The sequence below is a fragment of the Anguilla rostrata genome, chromosome 17, assembly GCF_018555375.3.
Source record: "Anguilla rostrata isolate EN2019 chromosome 17, ASM1855537v3, whole genome shotgun sequence".
Taxonomy (NCBI): Eukaryota; Metazoa; Chordata; class Actinopteri; order Anguilliformes; family Anguillidae; genus Anguilla; species Anguilla rostrata.
The window spans coordinates 19,347,934-19,368,817 of record NC_057949.1 but is presented as its reverse complement, the minus strand read 5'-3'; the positions used below and the strand labels follow the sequence as shown (position 1 = coordinate 19,368,817).

The 20,884-nt window shown below is 43.5% G+C and overlaps 3 protein-coding genes across 4 annotated transcripts; 2 read left to right on the top strand and 1 right to left on the bottom strand.

The window, feature by feature from the left end:
• The first annotated feature begins 1,114 nt into the window (after window positions 1-1,114).
• On the top strand, window positions 1,115-4,605 carry atf4b (activating transcription factor 4b). The gene is made up of 3 exons (XM_064314912.1): window positions 1,115-1,299; window positions 2,255-2,701; window positions 2,977-4,605. The coding sequence occupies exons 2-3, from the start codon at window positions 2,380-2,382 to the stop codon at window positions 4,044-4,046; spliced, it is 1,392 nt and encodes a 463-aa protein (XP_064170982.1). The 5' UTR covers window positions 1,115-1,299; window positions 2,255-2,379; the 3' UTR covers window positions 4,047-4,605.
• Window positions 4,606-8,163: 3,558 nt separating this feature from the next.
• LOC135243356 (uncharacterized) lies at window positions 8,164-12,689 on the bottom strand. Of its 2 annotated transcripts, none has more exons than XM_064315113.1 (4): window positions 11,801-12,689; window positions 10,396-10,812; window positions 10,252-10,320; window positions 8,164-10,051 (listed from the first exon to the last, which is right to left on the bottom strand). In XM_064315113.1, exons 1-4 carry the CDS (start codon window positions 11,832-11,834, stop codon window positions 10,011-10,013), a joined length of 561 nt encoding a protein of 186 aa, XP_064171183.1. In that variant the 5' UTR covers window positions 11,835-12,689; the 3' UTR covers window positions 8,164-10,010. The 2 variants fall into 2 exon arrangements, with proteins under 2 accessions (XP_064171183.1, XP_064171182.1); XM_064315112.1 differs by having other exon boundaries at window positions 10,396-10,815; window positions 11,801-12,688.
• An 86-nt stretch (window positions 12,690-12,775) lies between these two features.
• adsl (adenylosuccinate lyase) lies at window positions 12,776-20,305 on the top strand. Its single transcript, XM_064315111.1, has 13 exons — window positions 12,776-13,042; window positions 15,656-15,859; window positions 16,070-16,114; window positions 16,212-16,291; window positions 16,649-16,820; window positions 17,058-17,104; window positions 17,361-17,451; window positions 17,555-17,624; window positions 17,919-18,066; window positions 18,263-18,353; window positions 18,539-18,628; window positions 19,487-19,663; window positions 19,932-20,305. Exons 1-13 carry the CDS (start codon window positions 12,896-12,898, stop codon window positions 20,016-20,018), a joined length of 1,449 nt encoding a protein of 482 aa, XP_064171181.1. The 5' UTR covers window positions 12,776-12,895; the 3' UTR covers window positions 20,019-20,305.
• Window positions 20,306-20,884: the final 579 nt, after the last annotated feature.

Genomic DNA, 20,884 nt, shown 5'->3' with positions numbered 1-20,884 from the left:
GGAAATGTGAAGTGGGCTATTTTACTTGTTTAACACTGTAGGCTAATTCCCAAATTTTCCTCCCAAGTGGAATGTTAAGCCCTTGAGTGTTCACAGCTTGTTCCCTTTTCCCTAAGAACGCAACTCGTTGCTGTAAAGGTTTCTTGTTGAAACCCTTAGGCCTACTTTGATTTTACAATCCTTCGACTCACAACACCTAGTGCGGACTAACTAATTTTATATTTTGATGGACGCACCAACCGAATATCTTGCAACAATTTTGCGCAGCGTTTTAGTGGTTTCGCCTCAGCAGCGCCTCGTTAACATAATTTAGTTTTGATTGATTTAAGCCATTGAATTATTTAGTTATTTAAATATCATGAGCTATCGGTCGGACGAAAACCCAGAGACCAGAATCATGCTGCAATAGCTCGCTTGGGGGGGGGGGGGGATTTAAATGTATATATACATATTTATCACGACTACTACGACCACTGATAATAATAATAATAATAATAGCCTAATTTAAAACATTGTTCTCGCACGTCCCGTACTTATGACAAACGCTATTTCATTTACTGATATTTCTTTTCTGCACATGCCCCGTCCTCCACAGTCGGTAAATGACTTTCATCTACTAGGTGACCAATGAGCGGAAAGAATATGAACAACAGACGGGCGGACGGGTTCCTTTCTCGGGAAAAAAATAGTCCTCTGACTGTGAATCAGAAAGGCTAATTAATAACGGGTTAGCGATAATTCGGGTAATGGCAGTTGGTTTTATTAAATATATTTTAAAAATAAGATCCATGCATTTTTTTGCTTGAGGGCTGTGCAGTCTAGTGTAAGTTAGTGGTATTGGAAATCATAATCATGCAGTTAACGCTAACTTTACAAACGTCACTACCTTGATAGGCACCGATACTAATGTTCTAAGCACTGCGGCTAATTTATATACATTTCCTGTAAACAAAATTAATTAACTAATGCAACCATAGCATGTAACAGCTAGTGGGCAGTATTATCCGACCTACCACGTATTCGTGCACGACTGGCGGAGTGATAGCAAAGTTTGTAAAATAAGCGGAAGGACACCTTTTGATGTAGCGCGGGTCTATAAATACAGTCGCGTCACTGACGTCAGCATTATTTCATTGATCGTGTAGAAGAGTTGAAGGTATTTTGATTACAAGCAGCAGAGCGGCTTCGCTCCCCTTGCGAAATGGCAGAATAACGGCTTGCAGCGGCAAATCCAGCAGCGGCAAACCAGGCAGTGCAACGGTCCAGTGCACTGGCTACTATATATTTGGCAAAAATGGCGTAAGTATATCTCTATTTCATCGAATATAGTTAACGTTTAAGTTAAGAAAATTATTGGTAATACCTAACTCATGTTAATATCAGATAAGACTAACAACTAGGTGGCAAATAATTTACTGCAAAAGGGAGTGGGTATACTGTAGTAGTAGAAAAATTTTAGTTCCGGTCCACTTTTTTCAACTATAAAGAAACAATGAAGCTTATACACGTATCAGGATTTATTCGATGACTGTGTCTTTCCTTTGTTTCTGTTAACATTCTCCAGCGCGGCCTCGACTTCGAGTACTGTTATCCAAAGGTGTCAACGTGGCTTCTTTAAAATGGCGTTTCTCGGCGTGTTAATGGCCAGCCGGTTGGTTTTGTTGTTAAAATGGCGCCAGCCCTTTCAGGCATGGGTGAGGATAAGTCTGCTCCTCCACTAATGGCTGGTTTACAGAGTAGGTGGAGGGAGGGCCGAGCCACTAACTGACATTCGCAGTACACCCAGTCTGCCGTCATTACAGTTGCTATGGAAACACCCTTGGACGGTTTAATGATTAGAGAAAGGCGGAGTTCCCGGTCGAACCATGCCCATATATGGAAATGTTGTATGGGGCGGAGGGCGGGGCTTTTCCCGGTGCAAATAGTGCAGTGAGCTTTACAGATGGACAGTTTCTTTGTATGAACAGGTGTAACGTTATAACCATTTTCTGTATGATAGAATGTATAGTTTTAAAACCTTGGCTGGCTTTCAATAAAATCTTTGAAAAACTTTTTCAAACTGAATTGCTGACACAATCATGCATATATAACGGCATATTCAGAAAACTTTGTTTTACAGCTTATGAGCTATAACTTTTTTTTTAACAAATTACTGGTCACACTTTGGCACTCAGCTGCAGCTGCGGTAGCTGTCGTTTGGTCATGTACGTTTCTGGCTTGAGGACTCATCCGATACACCTTGCTCTTCCTCCAGGTCCCTCGTGGCAACCTTCAGCACTGCTGTAGTCGACAGCATAAAAGAACCGCTCGACTCCTTTGCTCTACTCCGCTCCCGAAGCCCACGCTTCTTTCGTAGCTTATCGCAGCCCCACCTGACCGATGGCCGTGTCCCTGAGTGCGAAACCTGGCCTGGAAGACGTGGAGGCCCTTCTCTGGGCCCCCTCGTTTCTGATGGCTGAGCCCCTGGAGCACCTTCTGGACGAAGATGAAGAGGAAATCCTAGCTGGGGGGGTGCCTTCCCCCCTCTCGTCGTCCTCCTCATACGCCGACGCCTTTCCCTCCTCTCCACTCTCCTCCCTCTCCCCTCCTGCCTCCCCACCTCCACTCCTGGGCTGCAAGGCCGGGGCCGACCTGCTGCCCCTTCCCTGGCTGTCTGCAGACGAGCTGCCTTATGGCCACATCAGCGCAGGCAGTAGCAATGGTGAGCCCACTCACGGTGTCTGTTTCCCGATCCGTAGCTGTTTAAGCCATTTCAGGTCTTAGCGGAAACTCACCAGCATGCTGATTAGAGGCCTTCAATTGGTGGGTTCCAGTTGGTGCAATTAAGTGTTTCAGATCCACATTAATGGTTCAAACTGCTGTAGGTTAGGAGTACTAATGGTCCTCCTGGTATGTTAATTTGTGGCTCTGTGTTGCTGGTGTGTTGCACATTCCTATATGTTAAAGGGGGTTTGACGCGGTGTTCTGTTTATTCAGAGGATGCCTTCTCTGGCATGGACTGGATGGCGGAGAAGATGGACCTGAGCGAGTTCGACCTGGACTCTCTCATGGATTCCTGTGCTTCTGACCAGACCCCCAGCTCCTCCGATGAACTAATCGCGTCGCTGGAGTCTGCCGTGGAGATGGAGCCCCTGTCCGGCCCTGACGGCCTCCTCTTCTCCTCCTCCGCCCCCCAGGAGGAGCTGGGTATCACCCTGCCCGGCCTTCCTATCATCACTGAGCCCCAGGGGGAGCTGGGTATCACCCTGTCCGACATTCCCATTGTCCCCGAGACCCAGGGGGAGCTGGGTATCACCCTGTCCGACATTCCCATTGTCCCCGAGACCCAGGGGGAGCTGGGTATCACCCTGCCCGGCTTTCCCATCGTCCCTGAGCCCCAGGGGGAGCTGGAGATCAAGTCGGAGCCCCCGTCCCCTGTCCCGTCCCTGTCCCTCCTCCCTCCCCTCTCCCCTGCCTTCACCCTGGACCTGGGCAGCGAGGTGGACGTCTCTGAAAACAAAAAGACGCTCGCCGCCGAAAAGGTCCAGGTCCCCAGCTTCGTGCTCTCCCTGACTCCCTCCAATGTCATCCTCCTCCTGGCGCCAAAAGAAGAGCCCATCCCTACTGTCTCCACCACAGGGCCTGCCGGCTCAGAGAGCGACAGCGAATTAAGCACTGCCCCCAGCTCCCCAAACCCCACCCTCACATCACCCCAGGCAACCGGGTCCTCCAGGACCAAGCCATACTCTGCCCCCTCCAGGTCCCGCCCGGCCCAAGAGGCCCCAGCCCTGACCGGGAGGGTGAAGTCAGCTGCAGAAGGCAGGGCGCCCAAGGTGGTGGAGAAGAAGCTGAAGAAGATGGAGCAGAACAAGACTGCCGCCACCCGCTACCGGCAGAAGAAGAGGGCGGAGCAGGAGGCTCTGGGCACGGAGTGCGCCGAGCTGGAGCAGAGGAACCAGGAACTGGCGGAGAAGGCTGAATCCATCAGCAAGGAGATCCAGTACCTGAAGGACCTCATCGAGGAGGTGAGGAAAGCCAAGAGCAGGAAAAACAAGGCTGCGTCCTGAGGCAGTATGTTTGAAAACCAAGACGAAAAAACGGAAATGGAGGAACTCCACTAGCAGAAATGAAATGATGCGCTCCAGTGCGTGCTCCTGTCATGGTGGGGACAGACACAGGAGCTGTTCAGTCATCAGTCTAAAGGTCTCAGTCCCATACACCCCCCACCTTCCCCCGAACACACTCTCACGAGCAGGCGCAAACCAGTAGGCATGTTGTATACTTCAGCTGTAAAATCGTGATGATTATCCAGTTTTTAGAGTAGTGTCATATAGTGTAATCCCACTGGTCACAAGATAGTATCTGCATGTCTCAAGTTCACATTGCTCTGCATCTGAGAGGTACCTCTCAAATTCCCTTTTGTCTTCAGTCCAGTAAGGCAACGGTTGTGTATTTGTATTCCATCTTGTACTTCCCCTCGGTCAGTGATGCTTTGTGTCGCAGTCGCAGTCTAGATTTATTTAAAAACTTTCCTCTGATCTGTGTGTGTATATAGTGTGTAATGCTGTCCTAAGCATGTGTAAATGTGTTCATCTCTTTTTCTAATAAAGCTCTACTGAAAAGCAAGTACCTTGTGTGATTGAGTTTGCATGTGTTGCTGTTGGATATAGTTGCAAGACTGCACCCCATCCCCCCAACAAAAGAATGACACCCATGTACACAACTCTTAAGCATGTGTGTGAAATATAATTTTTTAATATTTGCAGGTAACCACAGTTTATGAATAGAATATGTTGAATGCCCAAGGCACTTACATTTTGAGACATTTTTTTTTGATTATATTGATATTTTTGTGTATCAAAGCATAATTGCTGCTATATATTAGTCTTAACATTTTTTCTTTGCAACTTTGGAACAAATCAAATACTTGGATCTTTTTGCAGATGGGTAGTTGCACCTAAAATGGGAGCAGAATGTAAAAAATGCACAGCTGATAACCTGATACAGGAACTGAGTTCAGGTTCATGGACTCACATGGGGTGGAGCTTCTCTCAGTTGTCAGAGAGACTTGTCTGAACCAATCACATTTAGGCCTAGCAAACCCACAGTTACTGGGTCAAATTCCCAAGAGTCTAATTACGTATCTGGCCCTCATTTTTTGGTTTCAGGAAGGCTCTCTCCCTTCAGTAACGAACAAGTCGGCATCCGCTCCTTGCAAGGAACGTCTTGATGGTCTTGTTCAGCTTTGGTCTTGGTATTTGCACCGAGCACCACCTTTCAAATCCACAGTTTGCGGTGTAGTAGCAAGACTTGCTCCTGATCTGGGAGAGCTTATACTTCAGCTGAGAAAAAATTGTAAGCCTTTTGGGAGTTTTTCAGGACAGTGTTGCTGGCATCCACTTACATTCTTGTTTGGCAAACTCTTAAAATGGAGAGTTAACAAATGGTTTTAAAAGCACAAATTTAGAACATGGGATTTTTGAGACACATGGCAAATTAATTACTTAATTTTTACTTAAACATGTGGGAAGATTGTTTGAATGTAGGTGCTTAAATTATGTAAATCTATTATGTATATACAGCATGCATTTGTAATCCAGAACTACGAAGCAAATTGCCTATTTGTCAGACCTCCAGAATAGCCTCTCAGCAGTGGCCATGCTCCTGATCTAAAGCAGTCTTAATCCCCATGGGGGAACTTGTTTTCCAATCACATGACTCTCGCACATGGCACATTCCACACCCACACATAGCCGAACTCTGGAGTACAGTTGGTGGTAAAGATCTGCTGTTGAGGTATTTTTAAATTGACTAGGAGTGACCTTTAAATAAAGTAAGCTTTCAGTAATGACTTAATTTTCCTAACACAGTTGATATATACATTTGACATCTTTTACACTTACATGGACAGTGCATTAAAACCACAAGTTACACATTTTTAAAGATAGATGAAGGCCTCATGTCATTCTGGGACATGAAGTAAAATCTTGAACTTAGCCTTAACCTTTCTGAATCCTACCCGTAAATCTTTACACAAAGACTTCATCAGAAAGTGTCAGCTCGATACAGTTAGGCTCACCTGACGGTCTACTGTCACAGACCTGGTGAACAAAAAGCAGCTAATTAGCCATGAGGTGAAATTCTAGAACCCCGCCAGTTAGAGCTCCCTCCTTCACCCCAAAATATCTCAGGTCAGGGCTGAGCTCCCTGGAACTGCACACAGAAGTCATGTGTGACAAAATCACACCAATCACATTATGTTTCCCCTCACTTCCCAAGGAAGTGATCATGCGACACTTGTTCATCTGCTTAGAGGCAACGTGAAAGGCTTTGAAAACAAGGGGTCCTTCTGAGACAGAAATATCCTGAGAGGAAGGAAGACGGCAGAACTGCATGGTAAAAAAAAACAAAAAAAAAACATGAAAACAGCAAATCAATTCTTGTTAAAAATGGATAAGGGAAGCTTGAGTGTTGGAGACCACAGAGAAATATTCAACACACACTCTGGGATCCAGATTACCTTGTTTAAAGGTGGCACTCCACTTCAAGGGAACAAGAAAGAAATTAGCAACTGAGCAGCTCAATGAAAGCCATGTTCCTGCCTAGTGCATTCCACCACCGATAGAGTGTGTGTTTGTATGTGCGTGCACACGTGCGTGCATGTGTGTTTCTGCTGACTTAAGCATACAGTGTTATGGAGAGGGACAATTGTACCCCTGATGCAGGATGACCTGCGTTCAAACAGGATTGCTTGGGTCCAGCTGTCATAGCTACTGGCTTTTGTCTTGATAGTAATTCGGAAATCTGAAAAACCAAATTGCCTCGACCAATCAAAACTTTGTCCTGTGAGACTGAATTTCTAATAAAAATATTCTGCCTCCTGAAACATCCACAAGTTCACAAGCTGTGATCATTGGTGGTTGATTTTGAACCAGGACACACTGGTAAATTTGTTTGGACCAGTTATTGCTAGTTAGCCCCGCCAAAAGTCCCCTTTTTCCTTTGTGTGATGTTCTTTCTGACACCTGATGGCGCAGTAAAAGAGTCTCTGTTTCAGTTCTATTTCTGGAGTTTTCAAATGAGTGATACTTCTCTTGCATCAGATGACATGCTTAACATTGCTGTCTTTGACCGATCTGACCTAGAGCCTATGTGTTTTGCATGGATTACTTAGGGGGGCATGTCAGCCTAGTTTAGTAGCAAGCACTTATCCTTGAGTCCTAATCAGGCCAATTACAGTAATCCATTCACAGTGGATGGAACCCAAGTTTAACGAAGCAACAAAGGCAGATTTTTTAGCAGGTCAATCTGAGGAGCTGCACTGCCGTTAATGCACACGATAAGTGTTTTTTTTTTTTTTTTTTTTTACAATATCGCTACATCGTTTTTCTCATTAATTCACCCTATTGATGCTGGGTAACTAATAACTATCAATGCTACCCTCTGGAAATGAATAAGGTTGCTGACAAGATAGCTGTAACATTTTCAGTGCGTTTTATGTGTCCAGTGTTGAGTGTTATTTTCTATATATATACTGTAAAACATGAATGCCAATAATTTAATTGACTAGTGGAAATGTAAAAAAGCCATAACTCAATTGAAAATAGTAAAACTGTGTTCAACAATTCAGTACTTGAAAATATTAAAATACACTACTCAAATCAGTTCCCTCAAACAATTAGAATAATATGAACTCTTGGGTTTTACAGTGTATTGTTACATATATTATGATAAAGACTGGCCACAAATGAACTCAGTTTGCAGACTGACTGGTTAAAATTTTAGAATTGAGCCATGTTCACAAATGGCTGGGAGTCAGACCTGCAGGTGTGCACACAGAGTATAGACGCCCCTATCAGCTGGAGGTAGCAGCCTTACAGCAGGTTTAGGATTACCGGCTAGGCAAGAAAGCTGGCTGGCTTTAACAGGAATGCAAATCAGCACTACCTGGAATTATAATAACAAAAGTGCCTGTCATGTACAGTTCAGTTTTAAATTTTAAATGTTTACTGAGGCTATGTATTTGAATTTGAGAATAAAATATAGGTCTTTCAAAGTCAGTATTTGCATTTTGCTAAATGCTGCAGAACGAAGTTAACTAAACTACTGTACTAGCCACCCCTGGTTTCTTGCAAAAGAGATATCAATTTCAGTCAAAATTCTTGATTAAATAAACAACAAATACAACCTTGGATAGGTTTAATGTCATTTTGAGTGCACACAGAGAAAACTGAAGTACACAATTAAAACATCACTTTCGTCAAGGAATAAGCATCATCTGCCATCATTTTTATTTAGAGTAGATTCCTTTTTTTGCAAATGATACACAGGGGGTAAACCCATGTACTATGTTTCAATGTACTACTGATTTGTAAAAAACCTACTGTTAATATATAATTACATATTAGAAGAAAACTAGCAATATCTGTCCCATAGTGGCCCCTAGTGTTCATAAGGAGAAACATGTATAACGAAAATGCTTATTTTTAATTTAACACACGCACTACAGCAAGTAAGTTTATAAGACAGGGTAAACATCTCTGAGTATAGACAAACGGTATGGATTTATATGACTACAGAAAAAAAAAAAACACTTTTTGTCATTTAACTCTACATAGACAAGAAATGTGCTGACATTGTGTTTGCCACTGAGGCAGAAAGAAGAGTTCATCATTCTAGACATAGACCTACTGGTAGTAATAGTGAACATATTCAAACATACATACCAAGAATGCAGTTTCCACATAGGGGCAAAGTATCTTCCGCAACACAGCATGCATAACTGGGAATACTGAGGAATGTTTACTTTTGTGGACTCGGATTAGGGCCACTGCCATCATTCCCATTTCTAAGCAAACATTGACCGCAAAATACTGTGTGACAAAATTTCCTGTTCTTCATGATTTGAAAATGATTGCTTAACATGAGCATGGAAAGTACTTTCATTCCATACTTCAAATAAATTAAAAAAAGTGAAAAATGCAACCAAGGTTACAGTGATTCATCATTATCTTGCATGTGTAGGCCCTAATAGTTTAACAATAATGAATTTACTTAAGGATTGGGTTCATTTTTGGTTTTTAGACCATTTCAGACCATTTTATTTCACAAGTAATTATAGTGAAATTTAAAATTATGAGCATCTTTTTACAATTCTTCATCTTGACAGGGTAGTTCTTATGATAATTTCAATTCAAATAGAGACTTTCAACCAATTTCAACCTGCATACATTAAATGGTAGATTCGGATTTGATGAATAAAATCACATTCAAAAACCACATTCATTCAAATACCAACATGTGAAGAGTACACATGCAAACTATAAAAATAATCCTACTTTTATAAGTAGATGACAGCAGAAAAAGTTAACCTATGTTATTTCAAGTCACAAGTTTTGTTTTCACATGTGAAAATTGTAGTTCACCTGAATTTCACATGACATCATTTGACCTATTTTTTTCCACGTGGGAATTTTCATTCACACGTGAAAAAACCACATGCAAAAAACAGTTCACATGTGAAAATGCTAATTTCTTGTGAAGGGTCCCACACTATGCAATGTAAATGCAATGCCGCTAAATGAATTTAGTAGACTCAACTTAAAAGAGGGATAAGTCATTATAACTCAATTTAAAAAAAGACTAAATTAACTAAAAAGTCAAAGACCTGTGAATACTGAATTTGAATTGAGTCAAAGCACCTGGTTTTCCCAATTCATTTGTGTAAACTCAACTTTTGCATGACAAACATGGAAAAGAGGAACAGCACTGCTTTCATCCTCAAGAAAGGTACTGTAGTAAATATCTGTAGGTAAGAATCAAATAAAAATACCCAGTACTAAAAACCAAGTACATTGACTCTAAATTCATACAAATATCTGCATAAAATTCTGAGAACAACATAATGAATTGCAGGAGGCTTAAAGAAAATCATGTGCATTAACTGTTTTCCCGTCTGTTTCCTACACCTTTTCCATGGTTCATCGGTTGTTCAGATTTTCCTGCTCCAGCATATCATGTTTCTTTGCTTTTTATATTGTCTTGCTGTTCTGCAATGGATTCTCTCCTGTCACTACAGAAAAAAAGACTTAATTAGTGTATACTGGCTTTATATGAACATTGTGTACCATGTGGCTCTAGAGCTCAAAAGCTAAGCTGAGTCATTTTAAAAATCAACTGCATCCTCAGTGCAATATTTCCTTCCAGTGTTTTGTAGAACATAATAAAAAATAAACCCTGTATAATTTAGGTAAGTGTAGTTTGATTACTTACGTCTTGGACGATGGTACTCATTGCTATTTCTTCTCCTTGGTATACTCTGCCGTGCATCGTTGTCATTTTCTAAAAGGGGATAAATTCTCTCTGTCACTCTTTCGGCTCATCTTGAATTTGACAGCTGATCATACCTGAACTTACCTGCCCTTGAGATTTCTGCTTCGGCGGCTGTTTCTCCACACACCGCTTCCATCTGTCCGCCCCCAGGCATCTGAAATTCTCTGTGCCCGTCTGGCTCTGAACACAGCTCCTGTCCATCTCCTCCTGTCTGGGCCTCTGCTCCCCTGGCCCCTTCCTCTGGGCCCCCTTCACATTCTGCCCGAGACCCAGTCCCTCCCTCCGTGGGACCCGGAGCTCCAGGCTCAGCCTGGTGGGGCCCAGGCTCGTCCGCACAAACAGGCTGGCTCTCGTCGTCCGCACTTCCCTCTGCTCCTGAGCTGCGGTCCCAGACGATGTCCTCCACCCCAACGTGCTGGGACTCGGCCTGCGGTACCACCGTGGAGTAACCGCTGTCTACGCTGCTTCGTCTCGCCGACACAGAGGCCTGCTGTGGTGAGCCTTCTGGGAGAAGAGGCAGGTTGATCCATCAAGGTGATCCATCAAGAAGAAAATGGCCTTACAGCTTCTGTAAAAGCTTATTTAGTTTTTTATTGACAATGGGTGAGGCTTTTCATGAGGTTCTGATTTGGTCAGGTCACAAACCCCCTATACAGATTCTGCCCACAGTAACTGACAGGTACTAACAGTTCTGTGGCAGTAATATATGAACAGCTGTTTATTAGACCGTCACAGATTGGTCATTTTGCAAGTTATTAAAGGGCCAAGCCAGCACATTGTGTATGAAGGTTTAGTATAAATGGAGGAAGGAAATATTTCACACTGGGAGGGAAAAATGAGGGCAAAAGTAAAATCATCCTCAAATCCATATTCTTCCTGTGATTTGTCAGACCCTAAGGGGCAATACATTTCCTCATAATGCAATGATGTAGACTTCTTGATCATCACATAAACACAACTTTTAATATGAGCATGTGTTCCTTTACTATTTAATTACTGTTAACGATTCAAACATTTGAGCTGTTTTTTTTTTAAGTGGAGTAACAAGCGCCAATTCAAACAAACGGTTGTCAATTCAATTGACTGTGTATCACCCTCTGGTGGTAACCGATGGTACGATGAAATTCGCATAAAATACCAGTTACTATGACTATATGCATATCTTTATACAGTTGTTTCATCAAGAGAAAAAACGAAATGGTATTCGTTTTCCTCTCTACGAAATAAATCGACATATAGATAGCTTCAGAAGACACTGAATATGCAACAACCGTAACGTCTAAACGAATACAGACGACAGTAAAGTCTGGAACTTATGTCCTTTGAAGCTATTTGAAAACATGCGTATTTCCGGTTCATAATATTCTACACCTGCTTGACATGCCAATTGTAATAGATTGTTTTGTAAACTGAGGTCTGTAAATGAAATTTGATTAATTGGTTATTATTAGATTAAAAAGCTAAAAAAAATAAAATAAAACAAACATACCTCGATCACCTTGGGAAGCACCTGTACTGTCCATGAGTTGCCGAACTAGTTTTGCTTGGAGTTCCGGAACACAATTACATAGCTGTCACCTTGATAGCTATGTAAATGAAGTTGATACCTTAGCTGTAAATTAATGTTTCACTTTCAGATTATGAGGATGGTAGACAGTATGTTTTACCGTAAACTGTCGCGAAATAGATATAATCTTCATCAATTTTCTTCTGTATAATCGGTACTTCAATTCAAAAGTAGACAGATGCTTGGCTTAGTGTTTCATTTGAGAAATCTAGTTATAATTATTGTAATGTCGCTTTGTGTTGTTGATTTACGTATTCTGTATTTAATACACTAGCAATATAAAATATGTAAATAGAGTAAGGTACAGTGTCCAATTGTGAATAAATCATAGATGCATGATGAATGCATGGTAATAGATTATATTCGAGTTTTTATGTTTATACACTTACGTTTTGTTGTAGTTATTGCCTTGTTTGGCTTGCTGGTTTGAATTTTTGGTAGATTTTCTTTGAAAGTGTGAACTAGGCCTACAGCCATACAGTATGGGTCAACTAAACAAAAATACAACATGCTACCCCGATACGAGGGAAGTTTCCCATTGTGCTGTTAACATTTCCTTCTACTACACATAGCCTATAAAATCTGTTCACCTGAGCCAACAGCAACGTTCCCATTCACACAGAAACACCACAAGGACATACTGGAACTGAGACATGCTTAACCTTCATATTGGCAGCCTTTTTGTCCAAACTCACTTGTAACGGCCCCTGTGCTCTTAAGTACAACAGGTTATAATGTATAGTCTTTTGTCAAAATGCATTGTTTATCTATTTGGTATCTAACGCGCTCAAGAGAATCTCACGTGATTCTGTCACGTTAAGGTCGACCTTCTGCCGTTTCCTGACAAATATGTCGTACAAATCTTAAACAGAACGCGACCTTCTGTCGGATTCCGTTGTGAAATGTCGCACATACTTTCTTTTCTTAGGCCATGTGGGTTGAAGTGGAGACAGCAGTATCGGGTTTGTAGGGGACTTCGATTATTCACAGGCGGGTTGACAGCAGTTTTGAGTAGTCATGGATGCAGCTGGGGATGAGTTTATGAAGTATCGGTCGCCGCTGGTGTCACGGTACGCCAGTAAAGAGATGGCCTATAACTTCAGCGACAGGAAGAAATTCTCAACCTGGAGAAAACTCTGGATTTACCTGGCCAAAGCGGAAAAGGTTTGCCACCGTCTTTAATGCGTCCAGTTCATTTAGCTAGTTGAGTGGCGAGTGCATATTGCTAGCTAGATTGTTTCCACTGTCTTCTTACCAATTTGCCCCTGCAACGTTTCACGCGCTTGCTAGCTAGCTAAATAGCTACGACATTGTTTGGTTTGCTATTGTTTTTCTGCAGGATTAGTATATTCTGACTTAATAGCTAACTAGCTATCGAAGTCGACGACCTTGAGCAAATCGTCTCAGATTCCCTGCCCTAAAAATAGTTTTTAGGAGGACTTCTTGCACTTGCAAAGAATTCGTCTCTGTAGAACTGATAGCTGGCGTTTGTTGCGATGCGCGCCTTGTCTGAAACATTTCAAGGCTGTGAAAGGACACTATTATGACAGCTTATTATTGCACTGAAATCCCTACCCAATGGTGTTATTAAAATATGTTGTTTGGGTTAAAGGCAAGTATCCATATATTTTTGGATTATTTATTAATTTTTGGGAAAGAGGAAAGGCAGTCGTGAAGTTCGTCATTTCACAAAAACGGTAAAAGAATATGGAAAGAAGTTAGTTATGGAAACAATATTATTTATGTATTTATTGTAGAGAGTGATTATTTTAGTGCAGATCACATGCAGTATGAACCAGGCTATTTGCAAATAATCCCACTGGGGTGTGGAACAACACTCCATTATGGTAGTACACCAAACCCCTTTTAGCCACCCCTACTACATTTTCGGCCTGAAACCCGATATTCTTTGATCCAGAGGTCAGGGTTCATTGCATGGTTTTGCCCAACAGTTTAAAATCGTTACATTCAATCACAGGGCAGATGTTCTTATCCAGAGTGACACCCACTCGTGGAGAACATCACTGTTGGTCTCAGGAATACAAAAGTGTGGTGTCGCCAAGAAAGCACAGAGGCCCATTTATAATCACTAAGTGTAATATTAATCTAACAAACAAATAATATGGATTGAAAGCAAAGAAGATACAACTAGGCAAGTAACCTTACACAGCTATACCTATAATGTCATCCAAAAGAAAATCCAAGGAATGAAAGAGAAAAAAGATAGGAAGGGGTCAGGGGGAGCTATGGTGCAATCTGAAGAGGCGAATCTTCAGTTTGCCTGAGACGATGGGCTAGGGTTCCACTTCGGTCTAAACAGTGGGAGTTTAGATTGACAAGCAATATTGATTGGACCGCTGATGACAAGTCGGTCATTTAGTTGAACGGAACAACGTCAGTCTCAATTTTTGCGAATGACTTTGAGACGTGCCAACAACAAAAACGAGAACGTACAAATGTTTCTTTAATGGGTTAATTTTGTTTCTTTGCTAACCACAATAACCCCGGTCACTCCTCCCAGCCCATTCAGTCTTTATTAGCTCCTCATGCTGTCTTATTTGCAATGAGCCAGTTGGGAAGTTGTTGGCTAATGAATTTCATGCTGGCCTTCTCGTGGATGTACCCAGCTGATATGTTAAAGGGGAGGAAAGGACCCATTTTATGGGGGGGGGGCGACATAGCTCAGGAGGTAAGAGCGGTTGTCTGGCAGTCGGAGGGTTGCTGGTTCGATCCCTGCCCTGGGCGTGCTGAAGTCTCCCTGAGCAAGACACCTAACCCCTAACTGCTCTGGTGAATGAGAGGCATCAATTGTAAAGCGCTTTGGATAAAAGCGCTAGGCTATATAAATGCAGTCCATTTACCATTTACCATTTACCATGTGACCTTTACCATGAGTCTTGTTAGTCGCTCAGCTGACCAGAGAGGGTAACAAATCAACGTTTTAAATAAAAGAAAGTTTATGAACCAGCAAAACTCCTGCTGAGGACGAACTCCTAATCCCAGTTATGAGAGAGAGTTTGCAAAGATGGTGGTTTGCAACACATGAAACTTCCTGTGTGTGTGGGCTTTGCATGTGTCCTATGAAAAGCATGAACTTGCGCTGATTTGCCCTGTGTCGCCCCCTACTGGTATCCTTTCTGCTACTCAAGTGAAGGACATCAGACAGCAACTGAAATACATTTGGGCCCTTATGATGTATTTTATAATGTGGACCTAAATCAAGAATTAAAATGTGGTTTTCTTTGCATTTCGGGTTACATGGTGCTTTGTGCTCTTGTGTCTAAAATAGCTGGTGAAAAATGTCAGAGCACCAAAGGCTTAACCTCGGGGACATTCTCACTCCTGCCGTGCTGATGTCACAAGCTCTCGTGTCCAGCAGTGTTGTTCAAGCGTTTATTCATCTTTCATCTCAGGATCTCAGAAGTGTTTATAGTGAAGGGAGGGAACTCGCCTCCCAGCACCATGGATTTGTAGCTCTCACCTGGGTGATGCATGGGACCATTTCACTTTTCTCTGTCACTGGGGCTGTCTCAGTCAGCCTTCCCACAGAGTTCTGCATCAGTGCAGTCATAGCTTCTTTCTGTCTTGCTTCCTATCTCTATATCTCTCCTTGTCACTCTCTCTCTCTCTCTCCCTCTCTCCCCCCCTCTCTCTAACACTCACTCTCTCTTACACACACTCTCTCACACACTTTCACACACTCTCTCGCACACTTTCACTCTCTCTCTCTCTCTCTCCCTCTCCCTCTCCCTCTCTCTCACCCGTCCTCTTCTCCAGGCTCTCGGGCTGCCCATCACAGATGCGCAGGTGGAGGAGATGGAGGCCCGGGCGGAGGACATTGACTTCGCCATGGCGGCTGAGGAGGAGCGGAAGCTGCGGCACGACGTGATGGCGCACGTGCACACCTTCGCCCACTGCTGCCCAGCTGCTGCTCCCATCATCCACCTGGGTGCCACCTCCTGCTACGTGGGGGACAATACGGTGAGGCGTGGGAGGCCTGTCACAGCCGCCTCTCAGTCATGTGACTTACTCTGACGTGTGGCTCACTGCCACAGTTTCAGCCATGTGACTTACACTGACCCTCAGCACACTGCCAGTCTCAGTCATGTGACTTCTGCCACTGCCACATTCTGCCACTGTGAGCCTTTGTTTCTGAGTGCATTTATTTACTGTACCTGATGACACTTTCAGGATCTGATCGTACTGCGTGATGGGTTTGACATCCTTCTTCCCAAGGTGAGAGACTCTGGGTTTGTGTGCGTCTGTGTGCATGTGTGTGTGCGTAATCAAGCCCAGTGTGACCCTCCGTATCTTATCCGACTCTCCCTCTCAGCTTGCGCGAGTGATTGACAGACTGGCGAACTTCGCAGACAAATACGCCAACCTGCCGACCCTGGGATTCACTCATTACCAGTGAGTCTGTGTGTTTCCATTCATCGGGTGGACCAAGGCTGTTTAGAGTTGGTCCTGAAGCGCCGTAGCATCTGACCTACGAACACAGCAGTTTTAGCCTTGTATTTAACAACCTGTTTCTACTAATCTCTGACAGAAATGATTTGCCCCATTATGAAATAAAACTGCAATTGGAAGAACCTACTGGGCTGCAGTCCTCCGGGACTTGAGTGGAAAACCTTCACTGTAGCATAAGTCTGGATTGTCCACGCAGTCATTGTGTATCTGATCTGACTGTCATTAACTGAGGCTTATGCAGTATGACCGTGCGTCTGACCGTGCTTCGGTACCGTGACCGTCTCCATGCCCGCCTCTCAGGCCTGCCCAGCTGACCACTGTGGGGAAGCGGGCCTGCCTCTGGCTCCAGGACCTGACCATGGACATGCGGAACCTTCAGCGCGCCCGTGACGACCTGCGTTTCCGCGGAGTCAAGGGGACCACTGGCACCCAGGCCAGCTTCCTGCAGCTGTTCCAAGGGGACCACGATAAAGTGAGCACGCCATTTGAGGAGTGGGGCTGAGGTAGAAATGAAGAAATGGACCAACAGGATGGACAGAACAAAGAGTGGGATTAAGCGAATGGAGGAAGTGAAGAGAGAGGAAAAGTGGAAACCAGGGAATGCTGGGAAATTACGGGAGTAGATAAAATCAGTTGGAGTGCATGAGGATGATTGTTTGGTTCGTTTGTTGGTCTCCACTCCACAATCTCAAATTTCTTTCTCCTCTAGGTGGAAGAACTTGACAGAATGGTCACAGAAATGGCGGGATTTAAAAAGTAAGTTCTATATTTTATTTTATTTTTTTTGTGGAAATTTTTAAAGATGTTTTTAATTCTTCTGAAAAATAGGTGTATTGACAATTTTGAAAAGTCTACATCTTGTAGAATTTCACCTGGTCTTCACACGAAATTATTTGTACACTTCACACTTTAGACATTTCCATGAGAAAATGTCTAATGTTAAAATTAGATATATCTATACTCCAGTAATCTCTCAAGATGAGGACCAAATAATGTGTTTACAATTCTCTAGGGCCTACCTGGTGACTGGACAGACCTACAGCCGCAAGGTGGACATAGACTCCCTGTCAGTGCTCTCCAGTCTAGGCGCCACTGTTCACAAGGTGAGCCTGTTATCACTTACCTGGGCACAACACTGCCCCCGAGTGGAGCGGAGGTCTTGCTCCTCTGTGAGTTTTGTAAGATTGCTGTTGGTCTCCCTCTCAGACCTGCACTGACATTCGCCTGCTGGCCAACCTGAAGGAGATCGAGGAGCCGTTTGAGAAGGAGCAGATCGGTAAGCCACGCCTGCCTTTGCTGCCACCATGACTCCCATTTACCTTTCGATTAGTACCAACAGCACCCTGGTGAACAGCGCCTCCTGCTGTTCAGGCTTTTTCTGTGCCACATTGGCCAGGATTCATTTCAACCATGTCAGTGATCACCAGGCTAACATGCGTATCTTTTCAGGTCAAAGTTAAGGTCGGATGTCGGATGAACCCCGCGTCTGTAGTCCACCTTGTCTATAATGCACTCTGTCAGCATCATAGCAGTACCTTCTTTTAACCTGCTGATGCTGGGTCTGCATCAGGGTCCAGCGCCATGCCCTACAAGCGGAACCCCATGCGGGCCGAGCGCTGCTGCAGCCTGGCCCGCCACCTGGTGGCGCTGCTCTTCGACCCGCTGCAGACCGCCTCCGTCCAGTGGCTGGAGAGGACGCTGGACGACAGCGCCAACCGGTACGTGCCGTGACACTCCGGGGGTACGCGATTTACCGAGAGAGGGGTCACCGTTTAAACTCGGTGTCATCGACTCTCACTGTCACTTTACTGACATTAATTAGAATAGAGGACAGGTTACCAAAGCATTACAGTTTTTACTTGGAATATAATATAGTAAAAGAAAAGGTACAACTTGTTTCTGTCTGTCTCTCAGGAGAATCTCCTTGCCTGAGTCCTTCCTCACTGCTGATATCATCCTCAGTACTCTACAAAACATTACAGAAGGTCTGGTGGTGTACCCCAAGGTAACGTATTGAAATGACTGTCTGGGACATCACTGCACCAGAAGGGGCATGTGTGCAAAATTATTTAATGGGCCTTTAATGTGTAATATATTAAAGCAATCTCGGTAATGTTTTTTTTTTGGTAAAAAAACATAGAAAAGATTGATCTGAACTTGTGCTGATTTGCCCTGTGTCGCCCCCTTCAGGTGATTGAGAGACACATCCGTCATGAGCTGCCCTTCATGGCCACTGAGAACATCATCATGGCCATGGTGAAGGCTGGAGGGAACAGGCAGGTGAGGACCACACCCCCCACATCATGTCATGCTCTGTTGCTACGCATCTCATTTCATCCCAGTTTCACAAGTGGGATCTTGAAGTCGGTAGATTTACGTTGTGACATACTGTGATGTCATTATGCAACGAAACGCAAAGATGCTGTAACATCATTCGTGTGTGGGCGGAGCTTAGCTCCAGTGCAGTAATGCATTGCTACAGATTGTATATAACATGCAGGCTGGCTGTGGTCTGTGATAAATGATTTAAGGGTGCAAGTACAGGGGAAAGTGGTTGCTCCATTTTATCAATTTTATGTGACATTACACATCACATTAAAAAGTTGGTGAAAAAAGAGGCTTAAAAGTCACAAATGAAATAAATGTTACTGTGGTGAAACGCTTCCTTTTCAGGGTCACTGATATAATTAACTTCTTTGGAAAGGGAGGTGGGGTGTAAAAGTCTGTAATATACATGTTGTACTGTTGTAATATATGGGCATGAGGCATGGTGAGGCATTGTTGATTTATTTCGCTACAGACAGACCCCGAAAGTGTTTACACACTGGCAGTGTGATATAGTGAGACAAGAGTTACTGATACATGGCACAATGATAAAAAAAAAAAAATCAACTCATTGCACGTGATTTGAATACTGCGTGGTTTCTTTTTTCTATCTTCTCTTTGGCATTTTAGTCAGGTGATGGTGCTGTAGCTGTCTGTAGTGATGCCTTGTCGTCTGCCCCCCCCCCCCCCCATTTATACTCCTCTAAATTAATGACGTGGGCTGGAATTTGATGGCAGCAATGTGTTTCTGCCCAGGTCACGTAATGGATTGTAATGTACCCTCCCCTCCCTCCCGCTTCTATGCTCTTTCAGGACTGCCATGAGAAAATCAGAGTGCTGTCCCAGCAGGCTGCCGCCGTGGTCAAGCAGGAAGGGGGCGATAACGACCTCCTGGCCCGGGTTCAGGCCGACCCCTACTTCGCCCCCATCCTGGGACAGCTGGACGCTCTCCTGGACCCCAAAACCTTCATAGGCAGAGCTCCTCAGCAGGTGCCTTATCACGGCCTGGGACAATCTGGCCCAATTATATGTGTAACCCCAAGATGTAAAATTCTCAACTGATCTGTTTTATTGCACTACTTTTTTGCTCTTTTACTAAAAAGATAATACATTGATTTTTCATAATAACTGTCATTTACTGGAGAGTTATGTTATGTTAAGTTATACTCTGTTTTGCCAAGTAGCTTAATTGTTGTTTGCCCATCCAGGACCCCAGTGTGAAGAACAGGAATGATATCTCTCTCTGTCTACATTCCAGGTGTCCAGATTTCTGTCTGAGGAGGTGTACCCTCTCCTGGAGCCATACAAAAGCAAGATGGACGTCAAGATTGAGCTAGAGCTCTGAGCGCTGATGTGGATGTGCAGATCATAATTTGACAGACAGATCCTGTAGTTCTAATGGGGTACAGTCCAGTGGGGTTTTGCTTTTTGTCATCGACTTGCGCCTGGGATGTCACAACATTCCTGTAGTCTCCTGTCTCAGTGAATCCTCACATTACTTCACCAGAAACCTCTGGGAACCTGCACACTTATGAAGTTACTAAAGACGATCTGTTTTATAAATACATCTACACGTACCCCTGAACACTGTGCATGTTGTAGCTGTATGGGAATAAAGAAATGCTGTCTCAACTCCTTGCTTGTATGATCACTTCCCACAACCTTTATGCTCTAGATAGTATTTGTTCGCGCCCCACCAAAAAAAAATTATTTAAATAATGCTTTGGCATTCTTGTTTCCCAAGATGCATTGTGATATCCTCCTTCTTCCTTGCCAGCACCGCTTTTGCTATTTTATATACGCTCTTTCATTTTCTTCCACCTCCACCCCCATTTGGACCGGCGCCCACACAAAACCCACACCGCATCCTAGCTTCATAAGTCTTAATAACGGTGTTGTCAGTTAATTTACAAAATCTGGATGAGCGCTGGGAGCTCCACTCCTCAGGGCCAGCAGGGCAACTAATAGGGATGGATGGATCGATACTGAAGTGTCAATACTTCCGATCCTTATTTTTCATTTTTGAGAATTGATCCTCACAGAAAAATATCAATACCAAATGTTTTCTTTTACCAGTAAGTTTAATATTTATTTTTTATGAATGTGTAGCCGATATTGAAAAAGTGATAAAATGGAAAAAAAAAAAAAAAAAACAATGTAGAAAATAATTGTGTCGGATAGGAACTAATCCTTCCAACCACTCCCTCCACT

Excerpts from the sequence above, each read along its gene's own strand:
- atf4b (XM_064314912.1), top strand. The coding sequence starts at position 2,380 with ATGGCCGTGTCCCTGAGTGCGAAACCTGGCCTGGAAGACGTGGAGGCC. Across the intron at positions 2,702-2,976 it reads CAGCGCAGGCAGTAGCAATG|AGGATGCCTTCTCTGGCATG; the intron begins GTGAGCCCACTC and ends CTGTTTATTCAG.
- LOC135243356 (XM_064315112.1), bottom strand. The coding sequence starts at position 11,834 with ATGGACAGTACAGGTGCTTCCCAAGGTGATCGAG. Across the intron at positions 10,816-11,800 it reads TGCTTCCCAAGGTGATCGAG|AAGGCTCACCACAGCAGGCC; the intron begins GTATGTTTGTTT and ends CTCTTCTCCCAG. Across the intron at positions 10,052-10,251 it reads TGAGTACCATCGTCCAAGAC|TGACAGGAGAGAATCCATTG; the intron begins GTAAGTAATCAA and ends TTTTTTCTGTAG.
- adsl (XM_064315111.1), top strand. The coding sequence starts at position 12,896 with ATGGATGCAGCTGGGGATGAGTTTATGAAGTATCGGTCGCCGCTGGTG. Across the intron at positions 16,115-16,211 it reads TTGACATCCTTCTTCCCAAG|CTTGCGCGAGTGATTGACAG; the intron begins GTGAGAGACTCT and ends TCTCCCTCTCAG. Across the intron at positions 17,625-17,918 it reads GTTTGAGAAGGAGCAGATCG|GGTCCAGCGCCATGCCCTAC; the intron begins GTAAGCCACGCC and ends GGTCTGCATCAG.